Consider the following 26,295-nt stretch of genomic DNA (forward strand, 5'->3'; position numbering starts at 1 on the left):
GAGTGCTAGTACAAATCCCATTATACATGTACATATAGCAAAAAAACTAATCTATCTCTACCTACCTTTGTACTGTACTTGCTTAACTGCAAGTTAACTTGGTAACTACCCAGTGTTACCCCTACCCCAACTCTGTTTCATTAATTCTTACTGGAAAAGCCTCCTGCTTGAAGTCGCAAGGGCAAAGGTTTGGCTATTACAGTCCCAAACCCCCCATATTTATATTATTCTTATGGGAAAAGATTTCCCTATATGTACATAGCTTCACCATACAGTATGTCACGACTTTCTAAATCTTAACCATATATCGGGCACCGCCTGTACATATCAGGCCATGGGCCTCATGGTACTAGGACAAAGATAGCACACAGCATGATCAAAGGGTCTGAAAAGTCAGATGCTCTCAATGGGTTTCACCCAGGATTCCATTTATATGTGCACTCCATTCCAGTTGTGGAAAACACAGCCTTGGCACTCACAGTAATTGGGAAGAGGCGTGAGAAGTAGGTGGCCCAGTTGTCCCGGGCTGCCAGCACGATCCTCTTCTTCATGGCATCGTCCTGCAGGGAGCTGATGCTGGTGCCCACGTGGAAACTGGCTGTAAGCAAGAAGGGAAGAGGTTACAGAGCAGTATCCCTTTGTGGGCTTCGCTTCATGCTGAGTCCACTTGGCCAGCTGGTTGCAACACAATCGTGGTGCTTCAGAAGAGATATTACATTTGGAATTTGCTTTTTTCCCCCCACAAGCATGGTGGAAGATGTAGCCCAGCAGACCTACAGAGACTACCTCTTGAACCCACGATCTCATTCTTTCGGTCACAACCCAAAGCTCATGACCATAGGTGAGGACGGGATAAATCAGCTCTAAGCAATAACATGGAAGCTCCGTGGGACTTCACAAGTCCAAGAAAGGGTCACTATAGAGCAGCAAACCAGGAAGGTCTGGGAGAACCTCAACCCCACCCAACCTTTTGTGCTCCACCACTTGGGAAATCCCAGTCATAGGTGAACCCAAATACACAGTTGTAATTTGTGGTCAACAGGACAGAACCTCAGCTCCCATTAGAGACCCTGGGTCACTCAGGAGCTCCATCTGAATATTTTTCAGTGCCCATCCCTCCACTCTCGCAAAAGGCAGAGTTCTCACCCAGCAAGTCCCTCATCTTGCGACGCTCCTCTCTGGTAATGCGGATGCAGGAGTCAGAGAAAGTGTCCCTCATGATCTGTTGAAGAAAGTTGTCTTGAATTAAGTGGGCCCATTAGGCTCCCATTTGCTTTTTTATCAAATTCAAAGAGCAAGCTATAAAGTTACAAAAAATGCAGCAGACAATTACACCATGGGCTGCTAAGGTATTTTAAGTCTTAGCAGAATCTGATCATAAACCTTTGGGGATTTAACTCTTGTAGCTCTTGCACAATAAGTCATTTTCAGTTTGCCCATCAATCAAATAAATACATTCAAATTCCAACAAATGTGCTTCAAATGTGTGTTCCCACTATACACGCCTAACAGTAAAAGGATTGTTACTAGTTTTTGTTACTTATTTACAATAGCAACTTTTTGTTTCCATTTACTGTACATAGAGTTTGTTCTTTTTTCTCAGATGAAGTATTTTTTTCACAGGCTCAGCAGCAGTGTCTCATCTGGTATTTTAATATCTCCCAGTTATGAATCCAGAACCTTAACTACTGCTGTACATGGCTGCCCCAGGGCAACATGGATTGCCTCTTACCTGCTCACATAACAGGTTTAGAATATAGGGGTTGTTGAACTTCTCTCTGGGGTAGAACACCTGGAAAGAGAAAACAGGCAGCATACTGACGAACAGTCCATTAGACACCTGAAATAGAAGCCTGTCATAGAAAGAGATGAAGACAAAAATCCATCCATCCATTTTCTAAACATTCTACCCAATACAGGCAGCCGGAGCCTATCACAGCAAGCAGAGGGGTGCAAGGCAGGCACCCTAGGCGGTCCATTGCAGGACACGCAGATACACCTGCATACATTCACACCAGGGCCAATTTTCCCTGAAGCCAATGAACATACCAGTATGCCTTTGCACTATGGGAGGAAACTGAAGCACACAGAGGAAACCTATACAAATATGGGGAGAACATACAAACTTCACACAGATAGCACCCTAGGAATTAAACCCAGGGTCCCAGTGCTCTGAGGCAGCAATGCTAACCACTGCGGCATCCTGCAACCCACAAATACTGTACAAAGACCAGCCATAATTCCTGCCACAGGTATTCTTTGTTTCTCTATTCCTATACTTACCTCTTTGCGAAGAAATAGCCTGCCTGGCATGTTGTTGTAGGAGAAATACACACTGGCTGAAAACTTGCACAGCTGAGAACGGATGTTGTCATCACGTATGGCTTTAGGCACCTGACCTGTATAACACATTAGAGAGACCATCACTTCTGCACTCTTTTTCATGCTGATTCAAAACATTTACCTCAGGCCTTTAAAAAATTAATTACACAAAATAGATATGCAGTCTGAATAACGTTTGGAGGTCCAGAAGCTTTCACTCAGGCCAGCTTAGTTTACTTGAGATCACAAGGAGTTGTAAATGGTTAATGAATAACTTTTACTCTTTCCTTAAGCACATTTAATAGAATACGATCCAACTCGAAGGTTTAGTTACAGTATGTTGACCGCTAGAATCAGTAAAACTTCTGCCCCTTCTATGCTACTCTTATTTGTTACTAAACTTTGTCCTTCTTCAGCCCAAGGTGTTTTTCAGTTTCTTACTTGGTAAATGCTTAAGTACTCAATAGCTTGAGTAAAATGTTTTTTTTAAAACATCATCTACTTCCCTTTCATTTTCCATAAACATCTCATTATTACCTTTGAGACTTCATCTGTTATTGTTTCAAAATGTCTGCTCATAGAACGTTTGAACCAAGCCCTTCTAAAGTGGCAGGCTGCCAAGTCTAGTTAAATATTAAGGAATACAACAAAACCCGAGAACAGAAAACAAAGCTTTCAAGGTCTACAAAAATACATCACAGTAATGTAATAGTGTTTTATGAACACAATAGAGATTCCAGCTGAAATATCTATGCACTACCAGCATGCAATCCAACAGATGTCAGATATACTGTATAGAGGAAGGGTCTGGAATGAGACTTAATTAACCTCTCTAATACATGCAGGAAGTTCTGCCTAGGTCTTATAATGCAGGAAGACCATTTTCCTTCTAGACCAAGAATCTCAAACCCATGACCATTTGCTTTTTTTCACAGAATACATTCATCGAACATCCTCTTCAACATTACGAGCAATGGAAGAGAACGGTAGGTTCAGGCAAATTGGCAGATCTTCTCTACATTCGACTTTTCTGGGGGAACTACATTGCCCAGAAGGTAGTGAGGCAATGACTTTCATCACACACCTGACCTGCTGCAGGAAGACCATTGGTCAGGTGACAGTTTAAAACCAGAAAGCAGAGGCTTTCTGCATTGGTCAATATCTGATGTCTAGGAGAAGACATCAGGCCTCGCACCGGTAGAAAGACATAACTTAAGTTCTAAAACTATACGTTTGAGTTTTGTGGAAGAATTTTGGTTTAGGTGCCCATAAGCAGCTTAGCCGACTGGTTATGACTGGTTATCTGTAGAGAGGAAGGTTCTGAAGAACTTTAGTTAGAACTTGAAGAAGAGTTACTGTAGGCTTCTGTTTGTGTTTCCCTTTAGGTTTCCCTCAGTAAATAAAGAGCACATTTACCTCCTTACGCTGTGTATGTGTTGCCTGAGACCAGCCTATTTAAAAGAGACTCATTACCGTGTGGCTTTTCGGCAGTATCACAATAAGTAGATGCCATCCTGCTACATAACAAAAACGTTTGATAAACTGTATTGAGATCACATGCAATAAAGAACTCTAACATTTAAAATTGAGAACACGGGCCACTTATTTACACTCACAGGGCTGTGGGAATAAGCTACCCAAGGATGCTGCTGTAGCGGATGCCCTGACGTCCTCTAAGAAACAGCTCAATAAGATCCTAGGATCGATTACTGGGCTAGCAACCAAATAAAGTGGATCTGATTGGCCAGTTCTTGTTTGTATCCCTTTCTATGCTACAAGCTGAATCTGTGCATTCTGTTCTGCTTTCCCCTCCCTGTCCAGAATATGAGAAGAGTATATCCTCTCCTGGGTATTGCCACATTAGGCTCTCTCCATGGTCATTGTGTTGAGTCAGCAGGTCAGCAGTGACATTGTGCACAAATCAATGCTGGAATAGCTCCAGTCATGCTTTGTCCTTTTACAGGGTATGAGCAAGACCTGAATACTACGGCTACAACCTTAAAAACAATTTTGGAGCAGGGGTAGTACTGAATCTGAACCTGAACCCCATTTAACTGGAATTAGAGGAATTCTTTTACGGATTTCTCCAAGACATTCCTGTGACCCTGGATGATTGCATTTCATTAGCAATTGAGATCCCATTACATACAAAGAAAAACTGCAGATAAAATCATTTTCCTTTTCAAATGGACACTGCTTCAACAGCTAGCAACATCAGTCATTTTCTCATGACAAGAGACCTGCTCGCCCCAGGTAAATTTGTGCAAAGACGCAAATGATAAAAACTATTTTAAAAGTGAAGATTTGCCTGTAATGGTACTCACTTGGGGCTGGAATTGCTGGTGGGGGAGGGATTGGAAGGTCAGGGGGTGGAGCCTGTTCTGCCTTTTGAAGGGGTGAGGGAGGAGCTAAAGAGCGAGTGGAACCAAAAAGGTCAGCCAGTGAGCGCTGCTTCTGCTTCATACTGCTGGAAATGGACCGTGGTCCCCTGGTAGAGGGCAGGGCAGGAGCAGGAGGTGGAGAAGCAGGGGGCGGGGCCATCCGTTTTTCAGGCTGCGCAGGAGAAGATACCACAAACTTCTGCAAGAGCAAGAGATGAAAACAGTTGACATGGAAATCAACTGGATACCATCCATAGAAACAGTAATAGGTTTGTCAATAGTACGTAGATCTTCCATGTACACTATAACAATAATAAAAGAACTACACACTGAAAATTGTAAGTTGGTAGCTAAAACAAACCTTATTCTCAGAAGTTTAACATTTGTTTTATCAATTAAAAACCAACAAATACTGTCATAAAGTTGGCATCATGGAATTTGTTTATCTTTTCACCAGCTGTCTGTATGAAGATCCTCTCACATCTTTCTTACTGAGATTAAAAGCGATTTTAGCATGCTCTCGATATAACACGTTAAGGAGAGAACAGATGAGTGAGACAGCACTCACCTGGGGTGGGACAGCAGGTCCCTGCATCCTCAGAATGGCCAAGGCCTCCTCCTTGGGGTCTTTCTTCTTTACAAAGCACTTGGCAGGCACTCTGTAGGAAAGACAGTACACAGGTGCTCAGATGTAGATCCTTCCCAATTAGCAAGCACGGGGCCTCCCAGCTCTTGTTCATTTATCCATGACTAAAGGTTTTACATGCTCCTATCAATATAACTGTAAATGCTTTCACTTAATTGTCAGGTTTCCAAGATGATTTAATATGATTTGATTGTTTTCCACTGTTGCAATCAGGAACAGCAATTTTAAATGATTTCTAAATATGAGTAAATGCCTGTTAATTCACTCCTCAAAGAACCAAGCTGCCCATAGGATGTGACCTTAATGTTACCTTCTGCTATGAGGATGAGCAAATATTAAGGAAAGAAAGCAGAAACCTCTTTATTACTGTCCATTTACAGTACAGTAGTTATATTACATACTGTAGTCAATACTCAGTTGTTACTTCTTTCTTTATTGAACAGGTATATTTTTTTAAGGGCTATACAATTAGACTGGTCATGTCTACACTAGAGTTCACAAGGTCATGTGTTATAATGCAGTTTGGTCTAAGATTCATTTTTAAGGACAGGTTCTTTAAGTTAATTACAGCATATTTAACATGAAGGAGAAACCCCTGCATTCACGTTTTTTATTCAAAACTGTATTTTACATATAATCCCCTTGAAAGGTGGATTCTGTCTTTGCTTTCAGACAAAATCTGTTGCACTGTATTAATTCTGTGATTCAGGCCAAGCGAAAACTTAATGTACTGTATCTTATACAGCTTTCTGAATCTGTTGGGGAAATTAGCTCTTCCTTTCCCTTGTGACTTCAAACTGACCTGACAGGCTCAAATGGTTTTGGCTCTGGAATAGGACGGTTCTGGTACTGTTTGATAATCTCCCGAATCTCACGGCTAGGCTCGGGTTTAGGGGCGACGGCTGGTGGATTCTTCTTTGCAGATATTTTTGTGCTTTCCTTCTTAGCCTCTTTCTTTTCTGGTCTTTCGGCTGCTTTTTCTAAAGATGGCAGACAGAAAAAGACAAGAAAGAGGCATTTTGTAACAAAGCCATTTCTACACAATAAAACCTGAAATACCAACTTCAAAAATTGTGATAGGGCAGCAGATTCAGACAAAATGGTAGCTTCTGTCAGAACTACATTCCCCAGAAAGCTGTGGGGGAATAACCTGCCATCCTCAGTCATCTGACCAGCAAGAACAAGATCATTTAAACACCAGAAAGGAGACTTACAGGGTTATACCTCTGCTGTCTTGTGACAGAGGGAAGATCCATGTGAGTGTGTTACACCACTGGAAGAAGGAGATGAGTGAATAATGAATGGCCAACAGATGGGTCCATGGAAAGTGAGTTTTGCAAGAGTCTCAGGAAAAAAAGTATTTAATTGGGAAAGAGTTTCAAAGAGAGAAACCTGTTTGGAGGTGGTATGTGTCTTAACTGCCTGGTTAATATTAAAGAGGGACTTTGAAGATGTCTAGTTAATAGCTCATTGGGGAGCTTGGATTTTGTTTTTGTACTTAGTTTGAGCTTTCACTGTAAATAAAAGAATATTATTTTTACCTTTAAGCTGCATTTGGGTCTGTTTTCCTCTGACTCAGCTATTAAAAGATGGCTGTTACAGAACACCAACTGCATTGGTTTCCCATTTAAGATTACTGATCACATAGTAATCAAGTCTTGTAACCAAGACCTGTAGAGGGGACTCTCACCTTCTGGTTTTAGTGTCTCCTGGGGATTAGGAGGCTCTGGAGGTGTTGCAGGAGGGTCTTTCTGCTCCACTTGGATGGCAGGAGGTGTCTGGGACCTTCTGGCTTTGACAGAGGGGTTGATCTTTGCCACACGAACTTCCTGGGCACCTGGAGGTAGAGCACCAGGAGAAACAACACTAGACATTTTCCACTCCAAGTGCAGGCACACCAGAAGGGAACCCATTTCAGTTTGTAATGAAGAGATATGATGCAGATGCACTACCCTGACGACTGATCATGTCAGAACTCAAACACTAAGAATGGATTTAATCCTTATCAGGACACATCACCCACCAATCCTCTGGAAAAACTCTCTCTTATCCTGAAAGGAGTCCAGCTGTTCGGGGCTGGACAGATCAACTTCTGGTACCACCTGTGAAAACAGATACAAGTTACAGATATTGAGCTATCTACATTATAAAAAAAACTAAATTATTTGCTGATTATAACTCTGTTATGTTTGGTAGCTGTAACAGTTTAGGCCTTTATAAAAAGAAGGTTAAAGAAAGCCCAAGCAACACCGTTCTGGCAGTTTCAACAGATAACAGGCTACAGCTGATACAACTGATTATTATTGGGGATTTTCTTGTGCTGCAGAAGAATTTAAGCTTCAAGAAAGATTTTTGGAAATTATTTTTCAGATTGTCTTGGATGATGATCCTCCGCACCACCTTTCCTAGCATGATTCAATTGCAAAGGCCAAGGGCGTTCAAGTTCAACTGCCTCTGAATAGATGTTCTCTGTGGCCCACTCCTGCAGTTGTTGGAGAGTTGTAGGAGATCCATGCCCCAGCCACAGATTTCTGCACACTGAAAATGAATGCTTTCTGTCATCTGTCCTAATGCAGGAGCCACACGTCATGTGCAGTGATGCCCTCTGGTGTCAAGTGGTCTCACCTCAGGCTCTGGGCTTCTCCGCTGGACAGGTGGGGGCTTAGGGGAGGGGGTCCTGTTCCTACTGGTCTTTGTTTTGGTGGCAGTGGGGGGTGGCAGGGGTTGCTGCTGCAGTTGTCTCTGCCGCTGCTGCTCTTCCTGTTGTCGCTGCTGCTGTTGCAGCTGTCGCTGTTGCTGCTCCTGCTGCTGCTGCTGGGATAAGGTCATGGCCTGGAGGGTCATCTGCTGAGCCTGTGGAAGACAGACAGATGGACAGGCTTATCTACGGTCCATATGAGGACTGTGCAAAATTAAAAGTGTTTCAACTAGTTCAAGCACAACCATGACTGGGAGCCAATTTTCTTAAAGCAATATAGAACAGGCTTAATCTTTTTTTTAAATTTTCTCCAGGGATCTGATATTTACAATTACCATCAATTCATCCATCTGAGGCTTTAATCTTTTGGGAGGGTCTCTGTGAACTACATGTGAACTTTTACACACTTTTCCTGCAGAAGATGCAATATTTTATAAGGTGGACATTCAGAACTGGTTTGAACTGGATTGGAAGAATGCTGGACACCAGGGCTACTATGTAATTCTATGCTGTTATAAAGGAATGCATTTATTCCTTTAGTAATCAATTTATTAAAATAAGTTATCTTTAGCAAATAGGGAGGTAGGAAGATGTGTGTGATTTTGGAACACTGCCATTCATGAAAGCACAGGGAAGCGTGATAGATAACAGAAAAATATTTAAGGATTGTTCTAGTTAAATTACCTTGAGAAAAATACACTGAGCATCTCTGTATGTTTCGCTCCCATATGCATGAAATAAAAACTTTTTTATAAAACTTCTGAGACAGACTCCTTAAGGGGAAACGGGGAAAACTTTCTCCAACAAATCCAAGGTGATTTTGAATCAAATTATACCATTGTATTTCCAAATACAAAACTGTGAGGAACAAACACAAAGTCCAAGACCACAGTAAATGAGGAACAAGAATGTGATACACTAATCTTGATCAGGTTTACAACCTACACATCACAGGAAAGTCTAGTAAAGGTGTTAGATTTCAAGGGGCTGGTGATGCCAGCAAACAGAAGACACAGATTAAAGATCTTAAAGACCTTGAAGAGCTGATTGTGCAGTAATATCCCTTCCAAAATATCTCTTTCTTTTTCATTTAGGTTTGCTAGAATAGCTTGTTTGCATGGCACGTAGACACTAAGAAATTCCCAATTGTAGACTCAGTGCAGATTCCTGCTGTTCTAAAAATACTGTACCACAAATGGGTCAGTCTGGGGCAGCTTCCTGCTGCTCACACTCACCAGGAGCAGGGCCTGCTGGTTGATGAAGGCCTGCTGTTGTGCTGCCACTTGTCTGGGGTCCAGGGCGGGCACTGCTGGCGGGGCAGCCGCAGGCATCATCATAGCTGGAGGGAGAGATTCAGATAAGTAAAAGTGAGAAGAAGTGGTAGGAAGATTGCAAAGAACCTCTGTACAGCCACCAGCGGATTCTGTATTCCCATTAGCAACATTCTGAGACAGGACTGGGTTTAGAAGGTGCCCCTGGGCTGAGAGAAACCTGCTCCAGTGAAGCTGCTGGATTATGTATCTTGATTAATTAGCATCTAATTGAAAAATCAATTGGTGGTTATGGGTTGATAACCATTGGATGCTCAGGCACTTGAACATCTATACTTAAATAACATATAATCACAGAGCACATTCAAATGAACTGAATCCCAGCTCAAACTGAAGCATTTGACTGTGTTCACTGAACTAAGATGTATAGTATGTAGTATACACAGCATCACGCATCAGATTTGCATTCCGAAGAAGCTGAGATCAACAATATTTGGTGGAAAACATTTTGTTAGATATGAGAGGAAAGCACTTCAAGTTAGCATATCAAGGTGGCAACCAACAGACCAGCTGCAGCTCCAGCCTCCAGCATCACATGACACATCATCATGCCTTCACAATGTTGGCAATTTCCTGAATGCATAGAGTACGCATATTCTATAGGAGCCGATGCACAGGAGAGGTATCTTATACAAGCATGCCCATACAAATGGAGTGCAATTACTCAGGTTCAATGACTGGGCAAACACATTGCATGATCAGGCTTACATGGTTGCATCACTGGCATAGAGGGCATGACTGGCATCATGCCACCCATTGGTGGAATGGAGGAGTAAGTGGGCATTTGTGGAGTCACTGGCATACCTGGTTAGAACAGACACGGCAGACATGAAGCACAGGTTAGAGGAGAATCAGCTAGGCGCAGACCCTTTCAGAAATTACCCATCCATAGCTAGAAACTGCTGAAATCCTTAATACATAGACTGTGCTATTACAGAAACTCACATAAGGAGAATGCAAACAAATGCAATCCCATTTACAGTATCCACAGTAGATAACAGTAGTATGAATGCAACGTATAAAAATGTAATGAAAAAAAATCATATGCCTTACTAAAACCAGAACAATATAACAAAATGCCTTGTAAACAGTAAAACCAAGGATGGTTGAGGCCCCCAAAGTACTGCAAAGAACACAACATACCTCCAGAAATACAACCAACTGGGAGAAGCAAAAATATAACAGTGTGGGTGGAGAGCAAAAGATCCATGACAAGCTCCTGGTTCCAAGTATTTGAACTGCTATTATACCCTTAGCATGGAACTTCACAGCAATTAACTCAGCAGTATATAGTAGACGTGTGTCTGTATTCACTGGAGGAATTCTTTATGATGGATCAGCTCTCCACCTCCCTGATCAAGTCCATTACCAGGCTAGGAACAGCCTTTCAGATAAATCTTAACTGGATGTTTTGAAGATGCCTGATGTAAAAACTCCGTACTCACCCATAGGGTAGCCAGGCATAGTCATTGGAACACCTGTAAAAGAATATCAGTCTGAGAGCAATGGACAAACTTCTCCATTCTGATCTGTCGAGTAAAATGCTGCTTTGCTCATGCTGAATGTGTGGGAGAATGTGCATAGTGTATTAAACATATACATAAATGTTTATAAAATATTAACAGATTATTGTCTATTACAATGACAGGAATTGAATCTCTGATTTAGACAGGGTAGTAATTTAATATCATACCTGTAAACATTAGTATACAAAAACTAATGGAAAGACAAAATGAAATTTGTGGGAACTAAAAAATTGTCCAATGCATGACAACTCCCCAAAATAGAACGTGGCACTGGGTACTGTACTGTACCTGTGGTAGGAAACATCCCAGGCTGTGTGGGGCCTATCCCTCCTCCTCCTTTCATTCTGTGGTTCAACATGCTTGTTCTCTCCATGTCCTTGAAAAAAAGTCAAGGTGCAGAAAGACTGGATAAATACAGCTGTTCCTGGATGTCTTGGTGATTGGACTGCACACACAAAAAGGGCTTGTGGTCAGCAGGTTTTAATCTTCTAGCTTCAGCGTCTTAAAGCTCATGAATTACTGCCAGGCTAACTGTTTTCACACCAGCAGGTGTACAGCAGGGCTTGTCAGAAGCCCACAAAAGACAGTTGCTCCAAAATCTAGTAAAGGAAACAATTGTAATAGGTGGACCTTGTGCACAACTCAGGTGTTCAGTAAGGGGCAAATGGTGTGAGGTGAGTTGATAGTGTTTGTTTTTCTGTTTACTGTTACCAACCGGAGGCCCTTGGCCAAGCACAGGATCAAATAGGTTATCCAGATAGGAGTCCATATGTCCTGGGGGGCGTCTCTGGTGGGCATAGCCTGTAAAGAGAATGGGAAGGGTATTAGCACACCATCACAGCACTATCATCCATTAAGTAAGAATTAAGTAAGAAGTTACTGGAACTCTAATATGAATACTGTATATTTATACGGTATATCATATGTCTAAGAATCTGCATGGGTCACTGTGTCACCATGGTGGGGACTGCACCAGAAAACAAAAATGTCATGCAAATTAAACTGATTTAACGCTGTCATTTCAGAGATATATTACAAATCTAATGAAATGAAAATATGTTTCCACTGTCACAGCAGTACCTAAGAGCAGAAAATCACAATAATCTTATGGATTTCAGCTTCACTTCCATATATTTGTCTCCCTATAATCTTTTGCGTCAGAGTAAAACACAAGTGGCAATACAGGACAAAAACGTCAATCAACTGAGTGAAGAGTTTTACCATCATAACCAGAGGAGTAGGTCTGGGCATCCCAGGTGCCCTGCTCTGAGGGGTACAGGTCTGGGGGTAGTGAGGGCGCTTGCATGGTTGGTGCAGGAGGGATGAAGTCATGCAGGTCTGAGGTCATGTCCCTGACAGGGAAACAATGCACAGCAGCAAAGAGTTCACAGCTTGTTTCACAATAACTCCTAAACTGCTGTGATTTGATTCTGAGGAATCGATACAGGATTATTCAAGGTCCATTAATCATGCAAAAGAAAATCCAGGTATGTTACTTGTAGGTTGGCAAGTGGTGCAGTGATTAGTACTGTTGCCCTGCAGTGCTGGGGTGGGCCCCAGGGTTCAATCCCTGGAATGCCCAGACTTTGTAAGTTCCCCTGAAGTTTGCATGGGTTTCCTCAGGGCACTCTGGTATCCTTCCACAGTCCAAAATCATACTCTTAGGTCAATTGGTTTCTGGGAAATCTGGCCCTAATGTGAGTGTGTGTTTTTGCATCTGTGTGTGCCCTGCGATAGACTGGCATCCCATTCAATGTGTATACTGCCTTACATCTGTTGCTCACCAAGACAAGCCCCAGCTCCCCCATGACCCCATATAGGATAAAGCGTTTAGAAAATGAATGGATGGATTTTACTTGTAACAGAACAGCTTGTGTAAGGTATGAATGTTTTTAAATCTACTAGCATTTCAGAAATTGAAACATTCTGAGAGAGTTTAAGAGGAAACTTCCATGAACGCTTTCATGATGGACACTTTTTAAGGTACAGCCCTGCTATAGTGTGTGTGTGTGTGTGTGTGTGTGTGTGTGTGTGGCGGTGGAGAACGTACATGTCTCCTTCAGAGGTGAAGAGGTAGTCGGGGACAGGGCCCTGTATCTGCGAGCTCTTGGCCTCCACCTCCCCGATCAGGTCCATTACAAAGTCACAGCCCGCCATGTCCTTCCAGTCCTCTCCGGTGAAGAGAGACAGTGACCAGCCCCTAGGGGGCTCTGGCAACCCCCTGAAAAACAGTTGGCTGGCAGTGAGAAAGCAGTTTGAGGACTGTTCACCCCTTCCCAAAATAATGCCCAGCACACATCTTGGGCCAATGTACGACTCATGTGTGCGGTGCCCCGTTTGGATTGAATTTCATCAACATCCATCATAACAAGATTACTCGATCAGTCCGTCAGATTCAACTGTTGTCACTTTAACAAACTTTTCTGGTGATGTAAGGCAAGGGAAACAGGCATGCCCATTTCAAAACTGCTTACATTTTGCCCATGCTTTTTACAAAATAACATTTTCATTGTTAGGTTTTAGGATTTAGCACCATGGCATTTTTTCTTTTACATCAGACAGGCAGGAAATAATTTCTAAAGCTACAATTCAACTCCTTTTTCTTCTATATAGGCACTGCTATGTTTTACAGAGGTGTTATGATGCTTGATTACAGCTGTAAAGGTGGAAATAAAAGCTGCTCGCACAGGGGCCCTACTGAAAAGGAACAGCACCCTCACTTGTTTCACAGACACCAGTGTGAAGTGCAACTTTGATTAAAACCAGAGACTGTGAGTTAAGAAGGTTGAGAAAAGAAGCTGACAAGGTTGATCAGGCTTACCTGAAGTGGAGGACCCAGGAGCACAGCTGCTCTCCTGTGGTCCAGGACTCCACTTCTGCTGTCAGCGTCTCTTCTATGGAGGAGAGGGACAAAAATGATGTGGTGTACAGTATGGCCAGCACCCTCATGCTGACATGCAGTTACCATTTGCAACCACTGGAAGCACACAGGTACTCTGAGCTAAACAATTTTGCTATAAACAGATTAACTTGGAAACTCCGTACCTGGTCTCTTGCTCAGCCCTTTTTTACATAGCTAAGTGCCTGTTTACCATCAGAGTTCATGTGTAAGAATTCAGTATAATACTTTGGCAGGTTTATGGTATTTCCAGCTTTCTTATAGTTTTTACCATGTAATGACATACGGAAGAACACTTGAACACTTTCTGTGCAATTTGTCAAGGTGACAGTTAATGAAATCCTCAATGTCCTAAATGAGGAATAACCAAATGTATATTAATACCATCCATTCACTTGGTGTGGCCATGGTTTCTCACAGTCTGTTCACTGCCGTACACTGCCTTACATACTGTAGTGCTCAATACTCTAACTGTAGTTCACTGCACTTTACACTGTTTTTACCATAGTAAAGCACAGTACCCATTTCTAAAGCCCACTCCTTCAGCGGACTCAATCCAGCACCTGAGCGGCTCTCACCGTTGTAAGTGTGAACCTCAAGCACCATCTTTCCTTTCCTGTGATTAGCTGTCCACTCCAGCTGCGTGGGCGGCTGCTCTCTGCAGGCAGGGGCCGGGTGCTGCAGGCCGGTCAGGACCTTGTGCTGGCAGATTGAGCGGTACTCCCCCGGGGCCTGGTCCGACATGTACCTGCGGGCAATGCCACCACCCCACACAGGTCACGGCAGCAGCGTCCAACCCTCTCCGCCAACCCCCCCATCCTCCGCCCCTCCAGAGCTGTCTACAATCTGCTAAGAAACTATTTACAATTCCTCCGCCTTGCTGATGGTCTAAGAAATGTAAATTAGCAGCCCCAGGCATATCAAACAGTTTTCATGATCCTTGTCACAACTCCATATCTTATCTTGAAAGGTCCACAGTAATAAAATAAACACCTGACAGCATGCATTTAACCATATCGACTGCAATAGCAGCTCCATTAAAAATGAACTGGAAATTATTCTAGGAGAACTCTTTATGTGTGTCATGGGACAAGTCCTGTTCTCAAGAGTCAGAATCCTTCAGGTTTCGCCCCTCCTTTTCAGTTAGCAACTAAATCTACTGGATTTTCCAATGGATTCGCTCAATTGTGTAATTGATATCAGAGGTGGAATGAAAGCAGAGAACCCTGTTGCACTTGAGGAGTGGGTTTGTTCATGGTTCACATGGTGCACAGATGGGTATGAAGCACAGTACCCATTTCAACCCAGCACCTGAGCGGCTCTCACAGTTGTAAGTGTGAACCTCTTGAAAGTTCCACAGTAATGAAATAAGCACCTGCCAGCATGCATTTAACCATAATGACTGTAATAGCAGCTGTGCCCAGCCTCCTGATCAGAATGGTGTTCTGCAAGTGTGCTCTTGACCAGACCTGATGGCACCTGTCAGGCACAGAGAACATCGGCAATGATTGATGCCTACTTGAGCAGGGGTTTGTCCAGGCCTGGTGAGGGCATGAAGGTGCCCAGGGAGGTGGCCAGGAGCAGCCAAGCCCGCAGCCTCCTCTCATCGTCTGCCTGGCTCCAGCTCTGGTGTACCAGCTGGCAGAGGATCTCGTCCCGCAGGGGGGGGCGATCCAGACCCCGCTTAACGATGTAGTTCCCCAAGATCATCTCCCGCCAGTCCCGCAGGTCTGCAGCCCCCACAAACCGCAGGATCTACGAGGAGCCGGAGGCAGGAAGAGAAGATAAAAACAGAGAACGTTGCAATTTGCTCTGTGCTTTCTGAGAGAAACAGCAAAAAGTCAAATGGATTAAAACAGTTTTCTCTGTCATTTTGAAATCAAAATCATTACTAATGAAAAGACTGCTGTTGAGGCTGTTATTTAACCCAATATTTTAGTTTTCTCAAACTTCAATAATTCTCAATCAAACAAACAGGTTTGCCTAAATAATTATATTATGTTATGTAAATGATTAGACCAAATGTATTTGTGTTTCTATGAATTTAGTTTGCACCTTTATCCAAATCAATTTATATTCAATAGTAAAAATGAACATCAAAACATTAACAGAAAAAAAACTACATAATGATGCAGAGATCTTGCTTAATAGTAACCAAAAAAGATACAGAAATGACTGCAGGTAGAATAAAAATTAAAAATTGGTTCTAAATACACAGTCAGTTTTAAAATTTGAGATTGAAGAGCAGAAGACCAATTTGATCCAGACTTCAGTAATGTGCTGTAGTGGATGACCTAATCCAGCTGTTATCTTTGCCTAGGTTTGCAAGGAGTTGTGTCACACTGACCAGTTTGTAGATTTCCAGTGCACTGCGGGCATCTTCTGGGTCCAGAGAGGTCAGGGGACTCTGAAGAGGGTAGTCCTGGGACTGTAGCCAGCCATCCTGAGTGAGGGAGAGAGAAGAAGAGAAAGGGATAAAAGTGGAAGAGAGGGAGAACAAGACATGGAGATGATGACGGAGACAGTTGTTGTGGGGAAGAGAGATACACCAGGAATGTCATGGAGAGAGAAAGTGATAGCATGAGAAAGACAAATTGTGACCGTAGGACAGCACAGGTGTGGGCTTTACCTTGAGATGGGAACTGGCATATTTGGAAAAGGGGTGGCTGTTGATGTCATGGGGCAGGGACAGGCTGTGCTCGGCTTTGACCTGTGGGGGCGCCACTTCAGTCACCCTGCCCTCCAAGCCACGTTGCCGCCCTGTGGCACAGACCAAACAGAGCAATCAGTACAGCCGGCACACAGCAGCATGGCCAGGTTCACTGCTTCACTGGACAGGGCTACTGTCCAGGGTTACGATCATAAATAAGGTCCCTGAGGTGGTCCTGCACAACTGGCTACATCCCACATGAGCTGCGTCTGCTGGGACTCTGATAGGCTGTCTCACAGCACCCCATTGAACTTGAATGGCTGCCAACTGGAATTTGCCTTACAGCAAAAGCTGCCAGCTACCTGAAAGCTTATAACCAGATAGTTCCATAATATTGCACATAATGCAGTCTACATAGATGAGTTACTTAAGTGCTAGCAAAATGTTCTTTGTGTGTGAAAATTTTAATTATATAAAATCGTGTTTTAAGAACATAAAAAAAACATTATAAATCAGGAGGCCATTCAGTCCATATAGCCCATTTGGTATATAGTATCTAACTGACCTAAGGATCTCAACAGCCATGTCTTGTAAGAACCCAGGATATCAGCTTCAACAGCTTAGCTGAGCAAACTGCTCCAGACTCCCACAACCCATTTCATCTCTGCCTGTGACACTCTTGACCTGTAAACTAGTCACTAAGAGTCGTCAAACAGTCTTTTCTAATACAAATACGCCCCACAACATTAAGACTTGGACATGCGATTTAAATATTATGTTCTTTGGAAACAAAGGTAAGCTACTCACTACAATAACTGCCATCTCACAATAGCACAATTACAGTTTTGCTGGCTCCCTTAAGTCAAATGGGCATCCCTTAAGTCAAAAAGAACACCAACACCTTTTAACAAAAATAGCACAGCTGGTTTCTGATCCATTGCTAAAAACTTTTAATGTTGCCAGCATAGCTATCCTATAAACAGTAGATGACTGAGCTAAGAGGCAGCAAAGAGATGTTAAATATGAAACTGACTTCTTTTCAAAACCGGTGGGCCTACTATTTTTCTGTCAGATTACTAAACGCTGAACAAACAAATGACAGAGCCACAAATATCCAGGAATTTGCCTAGGCAGAGAAAAACTTCATGATCATCACTATCAAAAATGCACTCAATACAATGAGCATACTGATAAAACCATAATCAGCTGAGGGATCTGAATCATTCAGAGCCAATTCTGGGTGGGCTTGGTGTGGGCCTTCTCAACATGGGGTCTCAGCAATTGATTCTAATTCAGTGCTTAATGCTCAATCACTATATGCTGATTATAGACTCTTCTATCAATGGGTACTTCTGGTCAATGGCACCACTAGAGACTTTTTCATGAACAATTACAGCTTTCCAGCTATACTTTTCCATGTTATAACAAGTACCTTATGCCAATGTTAAGGGACCAACTAGTTTAATCAGAAGCTAAGTAATGTATGTTCCATTCTGTTATATCAAAATCTAGAGCTCTACCACAACGAACCTCTGGACATTTCAGAAAATTGGAGTGGATACAAACCTAACCCTTTTTCCCTGGAACTACAAGATAACCACAGTGCCAAGCTTCAGTTACAGTGAAATGGACTTTCGCAAATCCAAAGACACACCAGCGTCACAAACAGACTGACACAGACAGGCTCCCACACTCACCCTCAGCAGTCCGCAGCTGGGCAGAGAGTTCAGCCGGAATCTCTAGTACACTAACATCCTGAAACAAATGATAAGGCACAGGTGAGGGAGAGAGACATCAGGCATCAAAAGTAGGAGGCCAGAGACATTATGAGACAGTGATTTAATTGTGGTAGAAGAAATATATTCAAGGAAAAGAGTCCAGAGACTGAGTGTGCATGTAGACAGAAACTATAGACTGTATAGAGAGATATACAGTACATACAGAAGGACTGAGTCTTGAGAAAGATTATTTGTACAGCTTAACCATGTGCTGTACATGGTTAACAGGAGGGGAACAGGAGGAGAAAAAGTACTCTTAAGTACTCATCCACACTGATTTTTAAAAGATTAAGGAGGTTCACTCAATGCTCTCAATAAAGCATTCATGTTCATGTTCATGTGTTCATGTTTGAAAGTGCAAGAAGTTTTCAACCCATTTCACAATCCCAAACACTGTTTTCTTAATTGCTGTTTGATATCTAATTGCTTTCATTAATTTTGTTTTAATAATATCATATTTGCTTTGTTTTTTTGTCAAATTTTCACTTCTCAAACACATTAAGGACCTGATTCAGTTTTTGAACGTGTGGAATGTTTTGACAAAGGGGGCGTGCAACTTCAGTATAGGTGTTGTTCTTCAGTCATATTTTAACACTACAATTCAATTCAATTTATTTTTATATAGCGCCTTTCACAACAAGGTTGCCCCAAGGCGCTTAACAATACAATTGACGATACATTTTGAATGATCGTCAAAGAGTTACAAACACTTTCCTTATAGTTTTGCCTAATTTTTTCAAAGTTACTGGCTCAATCTAAGTATGACAAGGCTGAATGAAACTTTAGATTCTACAGTATATTATTCATCCTTCTCATCACCTAAGAAACACTTTTTCCCCAGTAAGGGGAGCATGAACCCAGAGCTATTCTTCAACACAGTGTTCGAAGTGGGACTACACCCTGGATGGAACACCAGTCAACACACCCAGGTATACTATAATAAGAAAAATACAAATGCAGATGCCAAATTCATGTATTATAATCTAAAATGCATGTTACTGAGTCGTAGTGCTGGCTACGTGAGAGACTGAAGACCCTTACCATCCCTGCAGTGGCAGTCTTGGCTCTGCTTCGGGACCTCTCTTGATTCTTCTCTGTGTGTTCCTGGGAGGGGAGATAAAGGGATCATCACTCACACAGACACCGACCAGAGAAAACCAAAAGAAAGCACACAGAGGCAGCCACCCCTAGAGAACGTCAGAGCCATTTAGGATTCTGCATCAGCCTCTGCTTACTATCGGCCGACAGAGAAACAGTTGCAATTAACAGATTTCATAAAAGAACGTTTGGTATGATACTCGGAAATAATGGCATGCATACACTATGATCCATCCATCTTTTTACCACTTCATCTAGTTCAGGGTAGTGGGGAGCCAGAGCCTATGCTGGCAAGAAATGGGCCCAAGGTAGGATACACCCTGAATGGGTCAGTCCACTGGGGGGGCACACTCACTAAGGCCAATTTTCCCCATACCCAATTAACCAACAAGCATGTGTTTTGGTTGTGTGGACACAGAGAGAACATACAAACTCCACGCAGACAGCACCTCAGTTCCAGAATTAAACCCAGGGCCCCAGCACTGCAAGCCAACAATTAATCACCACTGTGCCACTGTGACGACTCCATACAGTGCAATATTAAAAGAATTAAATCTCAGTACATATTGGAGAGCCATACTGAAACATTGTTAAAGAAAAACAAACTAATGAGAAAATGTGTCAAACTGCCTGCAATTACCATATAAAAGTACTATGGTACACTTTTTAAAAAGGGAACATCTGTCTGTCCAGTACAAAGATATTCCACTGTGCAAAAGAAAAGTGGACACCCACCCATTTCTCAAATTCCAAATCCCACGAAAGGCAAAAACAAACATTGAGCAACGTGGGAAATGTATTCAGACAAAAGATTGCAAATGTTAATAATGAATAACTCAAAACTGGAGTGCTTTGTTGAGGGCTGCTTTAACCAACTGTAGAGTTCTGTCTTCAGCAGTCGATGAGATTAAAATGACCAAAACAAATCAGTCTTTTAAGTCTTAAATCTTTAAGTCTTTTAAGATGGTCATTTTAATGATCCAATTGATTCAATGTCCTGTTGGTATAAAATGTTTTTTTAGATCTAGACAAAATGGTTATATTTTCCAGCTAATCCTAAATATATCTTAAAATAACTGATTAAGAAAAATAATTCTTAATTAAATAGAATGAGTGACAGCAGATTAACAGCAAGACAATGCAATTAATTAACAATTATGATTTAAGACTTGACAATAAAATATGAGTGCATTGGCTCCCAATAGAGAAAGTATTAATTAAGCCAATTTGACTTTAAAAACTTTATATTTTCCTATATATTTCTTTAAGATCTTATATTTTCCCTGTCCGCCTTATCTAGAAGACAGCTGATGGTTCAGATCATCAACAGCAGAAGCTGAGTATCCTGGAGTCCTCTAGTTTATCATATCTGTTCTATTACCATCCATCCATCAATCTTCTAACTGTTTCATCCAATTCAGGGATGTGGGGGAGCAGGAGTCTACCCCAGCAAGCAGTGGGCACCAGGCAGGATACACCCAGGATGGGATGACAGGCCATCAGAGGGCACACACTCAATTCAAGGCCACTTTTCTCAGAAACCAATTAAACTACCAGAATGGTTTTGGACTGTTGGAGGAATCCAGAGCACATGAAGGAAATCCAACCGAACACAATGAGAAAATACAAACTCTACTCAGGTAGCACCCCAGGTCCATAATTGAACACAACTGCCCCAGGGCTCTGAATCAGCAATGTCACTCACTGAGCCACTATGCCACCCATCTCTATGAGCGTATACTGGGCTATTCCGTTTACCTGCAGAAAGCTATTAAAATTCCTTGGCCTATTCAAACAGCTCTATATGAAAACTGCAGCATAGTGGCAATACAATTTTGTTTGTGGACAAATAGGACTGTGTGGTTAATGGGCACTGAACAGCTTCAGAAAGCTGTGCCCTGATCCGGCAGACCACCATTGGCACAAATACTGGACACACTGTGTCAATATAACATTCCTGGTGTTCGCTTTGTTCCCCATTGTCTCATTTACATGAGCATGAATGTTTACATGTATTATTTTTCACAATAACCTATGTTGTTAACGTTATTTCACTGTCATTGTCAGCAGTGTATTCATTTTTGCAATTGAAAGTTAATGTTATTTTAAAAATCCCATAGGCTGACAGCTCTGTATGGACAAGTTAACAGGTGTCTATACTGTACATCTCAATAGGGGCTATTCTGTATTGCGTTCTATGGTACAATAACATTTATTTCATCTGGGTAATCTAAAACATCTTCAGAGCTGCCAAGACTGCACTGAGGAAAATCTAGATAGTCGTTCCTTATCTTATCCTGTCATCACGGCTCCATTCCACGTAAGCATGGTTTGTAAAATGCGCTGCGATTTGATCGTGAAAAAAGCATTTCTCATATTCTGAATCTCCAGGTGTGTGTTGTGTTACTAAATGTAGAACACTACATCATAGACAGTTCTAAATAAATCACTGTAATTGATACTGGGCGTATTAGGGAAAGTTATCATTGGTGTTATGGCAACAGATGGCCAGAAAATGATGCCACATGTTGACACAGGGAGTCCATGGACTTTGTCCCAATTAAAAACCAGGATGTTACCAGTTCACGCCCAAGTCTTGCAGACATTCATCCAGAGAGAAAAACTGAGACAGAGACAGAGGTTTACTCAGAATTGGAATGTGACGACCAATAGCTAGTGTCATGGAGCCCAGAGAAATAAATACATATTCACCTGAATGCCAGGTCCCACGTTGTCATCACATTATTTATTGTCAGCAGATGATGCACACAGAAAAAAAGGGAGGCACATAATCAATAAAAATATCCACATCCAATGTTACATTTTGTCTAACTGGTAAAATCCTTATCAAGATTATGTACACCAGCTTGTGTTACTGGTTTAACAGAGCTCTGCTTGCTCCATGTTCAAATCGAATCAAGCAAATTTGTGATTGTTTGGATCCAAACAAGTGGAAGGGACATTGTGTTTAAACGAGTTTCCGTACCCTGGGTTAGTAGTTGGGGTGAAAGGAGTTGTTGGGGGTAGTTGGAGTTGTTGAGAAGAAAGGAATTTACTGTAGAGATAGTTGGAGAGGAGAGTAAGTTAATGGTTGATGGAAATGGTGAGCACAGTGGAGCTGGAAGACGTGCTGCTATTTAGTTTTGACACACTACCTAATTGAAACCCTGGTTTTCATCACACTCAGTCATCAAATAACTGGTGCCTATTGTGCCACCCAGAATACATGGGATCTCCACATTATCCAGACCATCATAGTTGTTATGGAAAACCTGCAGGCCATGGTTATTAGGAGTAGATGGCGATATTGATGGCAATGTAAGGGAGTCCCCATTACCTGTAAAGTGCAGTATAAGTTTAAGGAATTATTATTATTATTATTATTATTATTATTATGATTAAAAACAGTTACTAGAGGAACCTGAGATCATGTTATTTTTGATCCAAAGAAAGCCCTTAATCTATACATAAATGATCTAATTAACAGTTGAAGGTTTTGAACATGTTGGCAAGGTCTCGACAAAATTGATTATTTAAAACTACCCTGGCTCCAGGAGTAGTAGATTTGAAATGTTTTCATGTCACTCACTAGAAGTAGTAGATGTTTTAAGCTTGTCAAAAATCTAAAACAACATTTTTGTATAAAAGAGACAGTGATGTGGGCTGTGACAAAAGCCGGAGGACCCCTCAGGGTTTCCCTAATGTGTGAAATCCAGTGCTTTGGCTGCTGCAGTTTCATATGGCCTGTATGCAGGCCTATAAGTGTGGCCGAATCATTTCAACAACAGTAAAGATCTATCTGCGTGCACTTCCAATTAAAGTGTCACTGTATGAGTCCTGACACAGTGGCCTTTATGACTAGACAGTCACCTGCAGGAGTGTACAGTGTGTGTAAGTTCTGCCTTTCCAATCACTACCAATACAGCTAGAATACTCTAGTTCACAGTGTGTGCAGCAGAGGCTGGATTCTTGACACACTCTGATAATGCTACTGTATATTAGTCTTAACATTCCCAGGCTGGGGTATCTATCTATAAACAAAGTTCATTTTGTCTGGTTGCTCAGTAACTCACACGCTCAAGAACCTCTTTATCCCAGAGTCCCAGCGCTCCTCCTGCTGGATTCCAGAGAATCAGCTTAACTACATGGCAGTCCTGCTTATTCCAGCCGTTTTGAAAAAGTGCACACTCAGCTTACTTTGTTAGTCTCGGCCCTTTTTTTCCAATGTTGAACATTATGTAGTCCTTAGAGCTGACATTGTTGAAGTCTCGTGAGTGACTAAACCAATAAACACGCTCAGCTGAGTCTTGTGACACAGACATTTGAGCCTGGGTCATGTCACCAGTTAACTTTGACTGGGATTCCCCATGTGGTGGCACACAATTGGCAGAGCACTGCTTGACTAGGGCGGTGAGTAGTTGGCCAGAAACATCTTGGCTTTTGACAAACTTGCATGTGATGTCAGCGAGAGTCATGCTGCTCCTCCAATCACCTCCAACACTCCATGCAAGGAACTTTGGAGCTTGCAACATGTCAAGAGAGAAATGTTTCTGACTAGTAGGTGACTGGATGACCATTTCTGCAGAGACCGCAGGTTCTCCACAGAATGTAAAGAGTCTTAAGCAATGTAGCAATGTGCAATCCAAACTGAGTGTGTACACTCTCTCAAGTAATACTTGCTGATTTTAATTTTTGTTTTTAGAAAATAATGGACTTTTTTAATATAAAAATATCCATTGAGAGGGCGGCACCATGTTGCCTGGTTTCAATTCCTGGGAGGATATCTGCCTAGATTTTGTATGTTCTCCCTGAGTTCATGCGGGTTTCCTCCTGGAAATTCCAGTATCCTCCCACAGTCCAAAGATGTACTAGCAAGTTAATTGGCTTCTGTAAAACCAAATGCCCTGGTGTGAGTGTGTGTCAGTGTCTGTGCCTCTGTGCACCCTGAAATGGACTCACGTCCCATCCAGGTCATTTCCAGCCTTGCACTCATTGCTTGGGGGGTAAGCTCTGGTTCCTCCATTAGCCTGCACTGGATAAAGCTGTTAGAAAATGGATGATGAATATCCATGGAGAACCAGATAATTCCTATTTTACTCCACCTGTTTTCAGCACTGGGGAAGCTGAAAAACCACAATCACAGCCAGCAGCCAGTTCCCGAGTACTATCCTCACTTCGTCCTGTGTTAGTGAGGATAGCCCTGAAGGCCACCGTACACCAGACAATCAGAAGACCCAGTAATCCCAGGTGACAGCTCTGCATCACATTTACAGTGTTACTAAATCTGTCCGAAAATGTTTATACTGGGATCACTCCTTCACACCTTAAAAGATAATGTCATATATTGAGCAAATGTCTTATCAGTAGAAGTCATGAATATAAAAAAATATTCCCACAGTTTAGTTCTGTGAGACAGAGCTTGTCAGTGAGACAACAATTAATATTGAGGAATACACTTAAAATATTCTGGGCTTGGGAAAAGTGGGGCACATAATATTTCAATTAATAAAGCCCATTGCCAATTCACTTTCATGTTTGCAATGCTTTGGATCTTATGCTATTTTCTTTTGCTGTTTCAAAGAAGCACAGATACCCATTAGCAGTCCAGAGTGTAAACAGCAGACTAATTAAAAAACTTGGCCAAGAGCTTTTCATGTGGAATTATGGAAACAAACTACATTTATCAATCAGTACACAGAACCACTGCTTGGATATAAACACAAACAGTGGTTTCCATTTATTCTTACTGAGCGACAATGTTAAGCTACAATCTAGTTCAGCTTCTCACAAAATTAGTGTAACCTCCTCAGTCTTTTCCTTCTGTACAATAAAAACAATGTCCATCCACTTCCCCAGCCCCTAGGTATGGATGGTTAGGACACTGAGTGCAGATGCCATCTAACATCACTCTGCTTCCAGGTAAATGACATTACATAGAGTCCTCCAGTAAGGAGATCTATGTTCAGCCACTACATCAATGGTAAATTACATTATGTCACAGTAAAACACAATCACATTTTTAATTACGCTAGTCTGTTCTTAAGGCTGAAATGACCTCGCTACTGAGAAGGTCAAGGTTTTTTTGTACTGTATTAATTCTTGATGATTTCCCCCCCTCCCAACCTCCACATCCCTCTGAAATGTCAGAACAGGACCCTCAGAAAGCCAGCAGCTACCAGTAGAATAGAAGGGTCCTACCTGTCGCGGTGGCGTGAGATGGCAGGTCTGTGTGAAGACTGAGTGAGGCAGGGCAGGGCAGGGTGCTGGCATAGTGTCGCAGCAGGGGCTGAAGTCCATTGGGCTGGTTGACAGAAGGGCCAGATAACTCAGGCTAGGAGGAGCTTTCTAATTAGCCTGTGAACTTTACACTGCAGCTGGGACTGACTTACCAGGAGCAGGTGTGCAATTGCCTGAGGAAAATAGAGAGGGGGCGGGGTGTAGGAAGGGAGAAGGAGAAGGACGTGCAGGACACACAGGTTGTCCAGTTTGTCATTAAGGGAAACAGACTGCTACTACACGGCAATATATTTTCCTGGTTCGTCAGAGCTTTTAAATATAGCATGGTTATAGGACACCTCGTTTTTTCCTGGTTCGCTGAAGCTCTTAAATAGAATATGCTCGTAAGACAATTCATTTTTTCCAGTAAGTCATGCATGATTTTTTTTAAAAAGGTGTTAAATGTAAGCCATGTCCTTCTGCTTTAGAAATGCCATATGTTCCTTTCCAAGAACCGTGGTTCACCTGCTTAATGCTGTCAAGAATATACCAATCACCCGGATCATAATAAGAAATCATACAGAAGACAAAGTGACTCCTACAGAGCCTGGGTGTTGAACATGCTCACCATTTCACATCCCATCTGTCTGTATATTCACTCTCATTTTGAACAGAAAGATTTCATAATGCCTAATATGCAAGCAGTCTCTAATTAAAAATGTGAGATTCGACTTAAATGAGTGACATTCT

General features: G+C 42.1%; 1 protein-coding gene across 1 annotated transcript in view; it reads right to left on the reverse strand.

The window, feature by feature from the left end:
• The window catches only part of myo15b (myosin XVB), a 66,614-nt gene that overhangs the window by 17,228 nt on the left and 23,091 nt on the right, over positions 1-26,295 (reverse strand). Inside the window, exons 24-47 of the mRNA XM_088928333.1 lie at positions 19,273-19,335; positions 18,151-18,208; positions 16,433-16,563; positions 16,151-16,246; positions 15,323-15,558; positions 14,382-14,551; positions 13,726-13,798; positions 12,955-13,125; positions 12,126-12,256; positions 11,620-11,705; positions 11,193-11,280; positions 10,824-10,856; positions 10,087-10,182; positions 9,283-9,386; positions 7,975-8,202; positions 7,373-7,451; positions 7,040-7,186; positions 6,152-6,329; positions 5,272-5,362; positions 4,647-4,902; positions 2,284-2,399; positions 1,733-1,792; positions 1,147-1,222; positions 480-598 (exon numbers count right to left, since the gene is read on the reverse strand). Coding sequence (XP_088784459.1) covers positions 480-598; positions 1,147-1,222; positions 1,733-1,792; positions 2,284-2,399; positions 4,647-4,902; positions 5,272-5,362; positions 6,152-6,329; positions 7,040-7,186; positions 7,373-7,451; positions 7,975-8,202; positions 9,283-9,386; positions 10,087-10,182; positions 10,824-10,856; positions 11,193-11,280; positions 11,620-11,705; positions 12,126-12,256; positions 12,955-13,125; positions 13,726-13,798; positions 14,382-14,551; positions 15,323-15,558; positions 16,151-16,246; positions 16,433-16,563; positions 18,151-18,208; positions 19,273-19,335 — 2,886 coding nt within the window. The remainder of the gene's footprint in view (positions 1-479; positions 599-1,146; positions 1,223-1,732; positions 1,793-2,283; positions 2,400-4,646; positions 4,903-5,271; positions 5,363-6,151; positions 6,330-7,039; positions 7,187-7,372; positions 7,452-7,974; positions 8,203-9,282; positions 9,387-10,086; positions 10,183-10,823; positions 10,857-11,192; positions 11,281-11,619; positions 11,706-12,125; positions 12,257-12,954; positions 13,126-13,725; positions 13,799-14,381; positions 14,552-15,322; positions 15,559-16,150; positions 16,247-16,432; positions 16,564-18,150; positions 18,209-19,272; positions 19,336-26,295) is intronic.

This window comes from Atractosteus spatula, chromosome 11, assembly GCF_055471065.1.
Source record: "Atractosteus spatula isolate fAtrSpa1 chromosome 11, fAtrSpa1.hap1, whole genome shotgun sequence".
Classification (NCBI taxonomy): Eukaryota; Metazoa; Chordata; class Actinopteri; order Semionotiformes; family Lepisosteidae; genus Atractosteus; species Atractosteus spatula.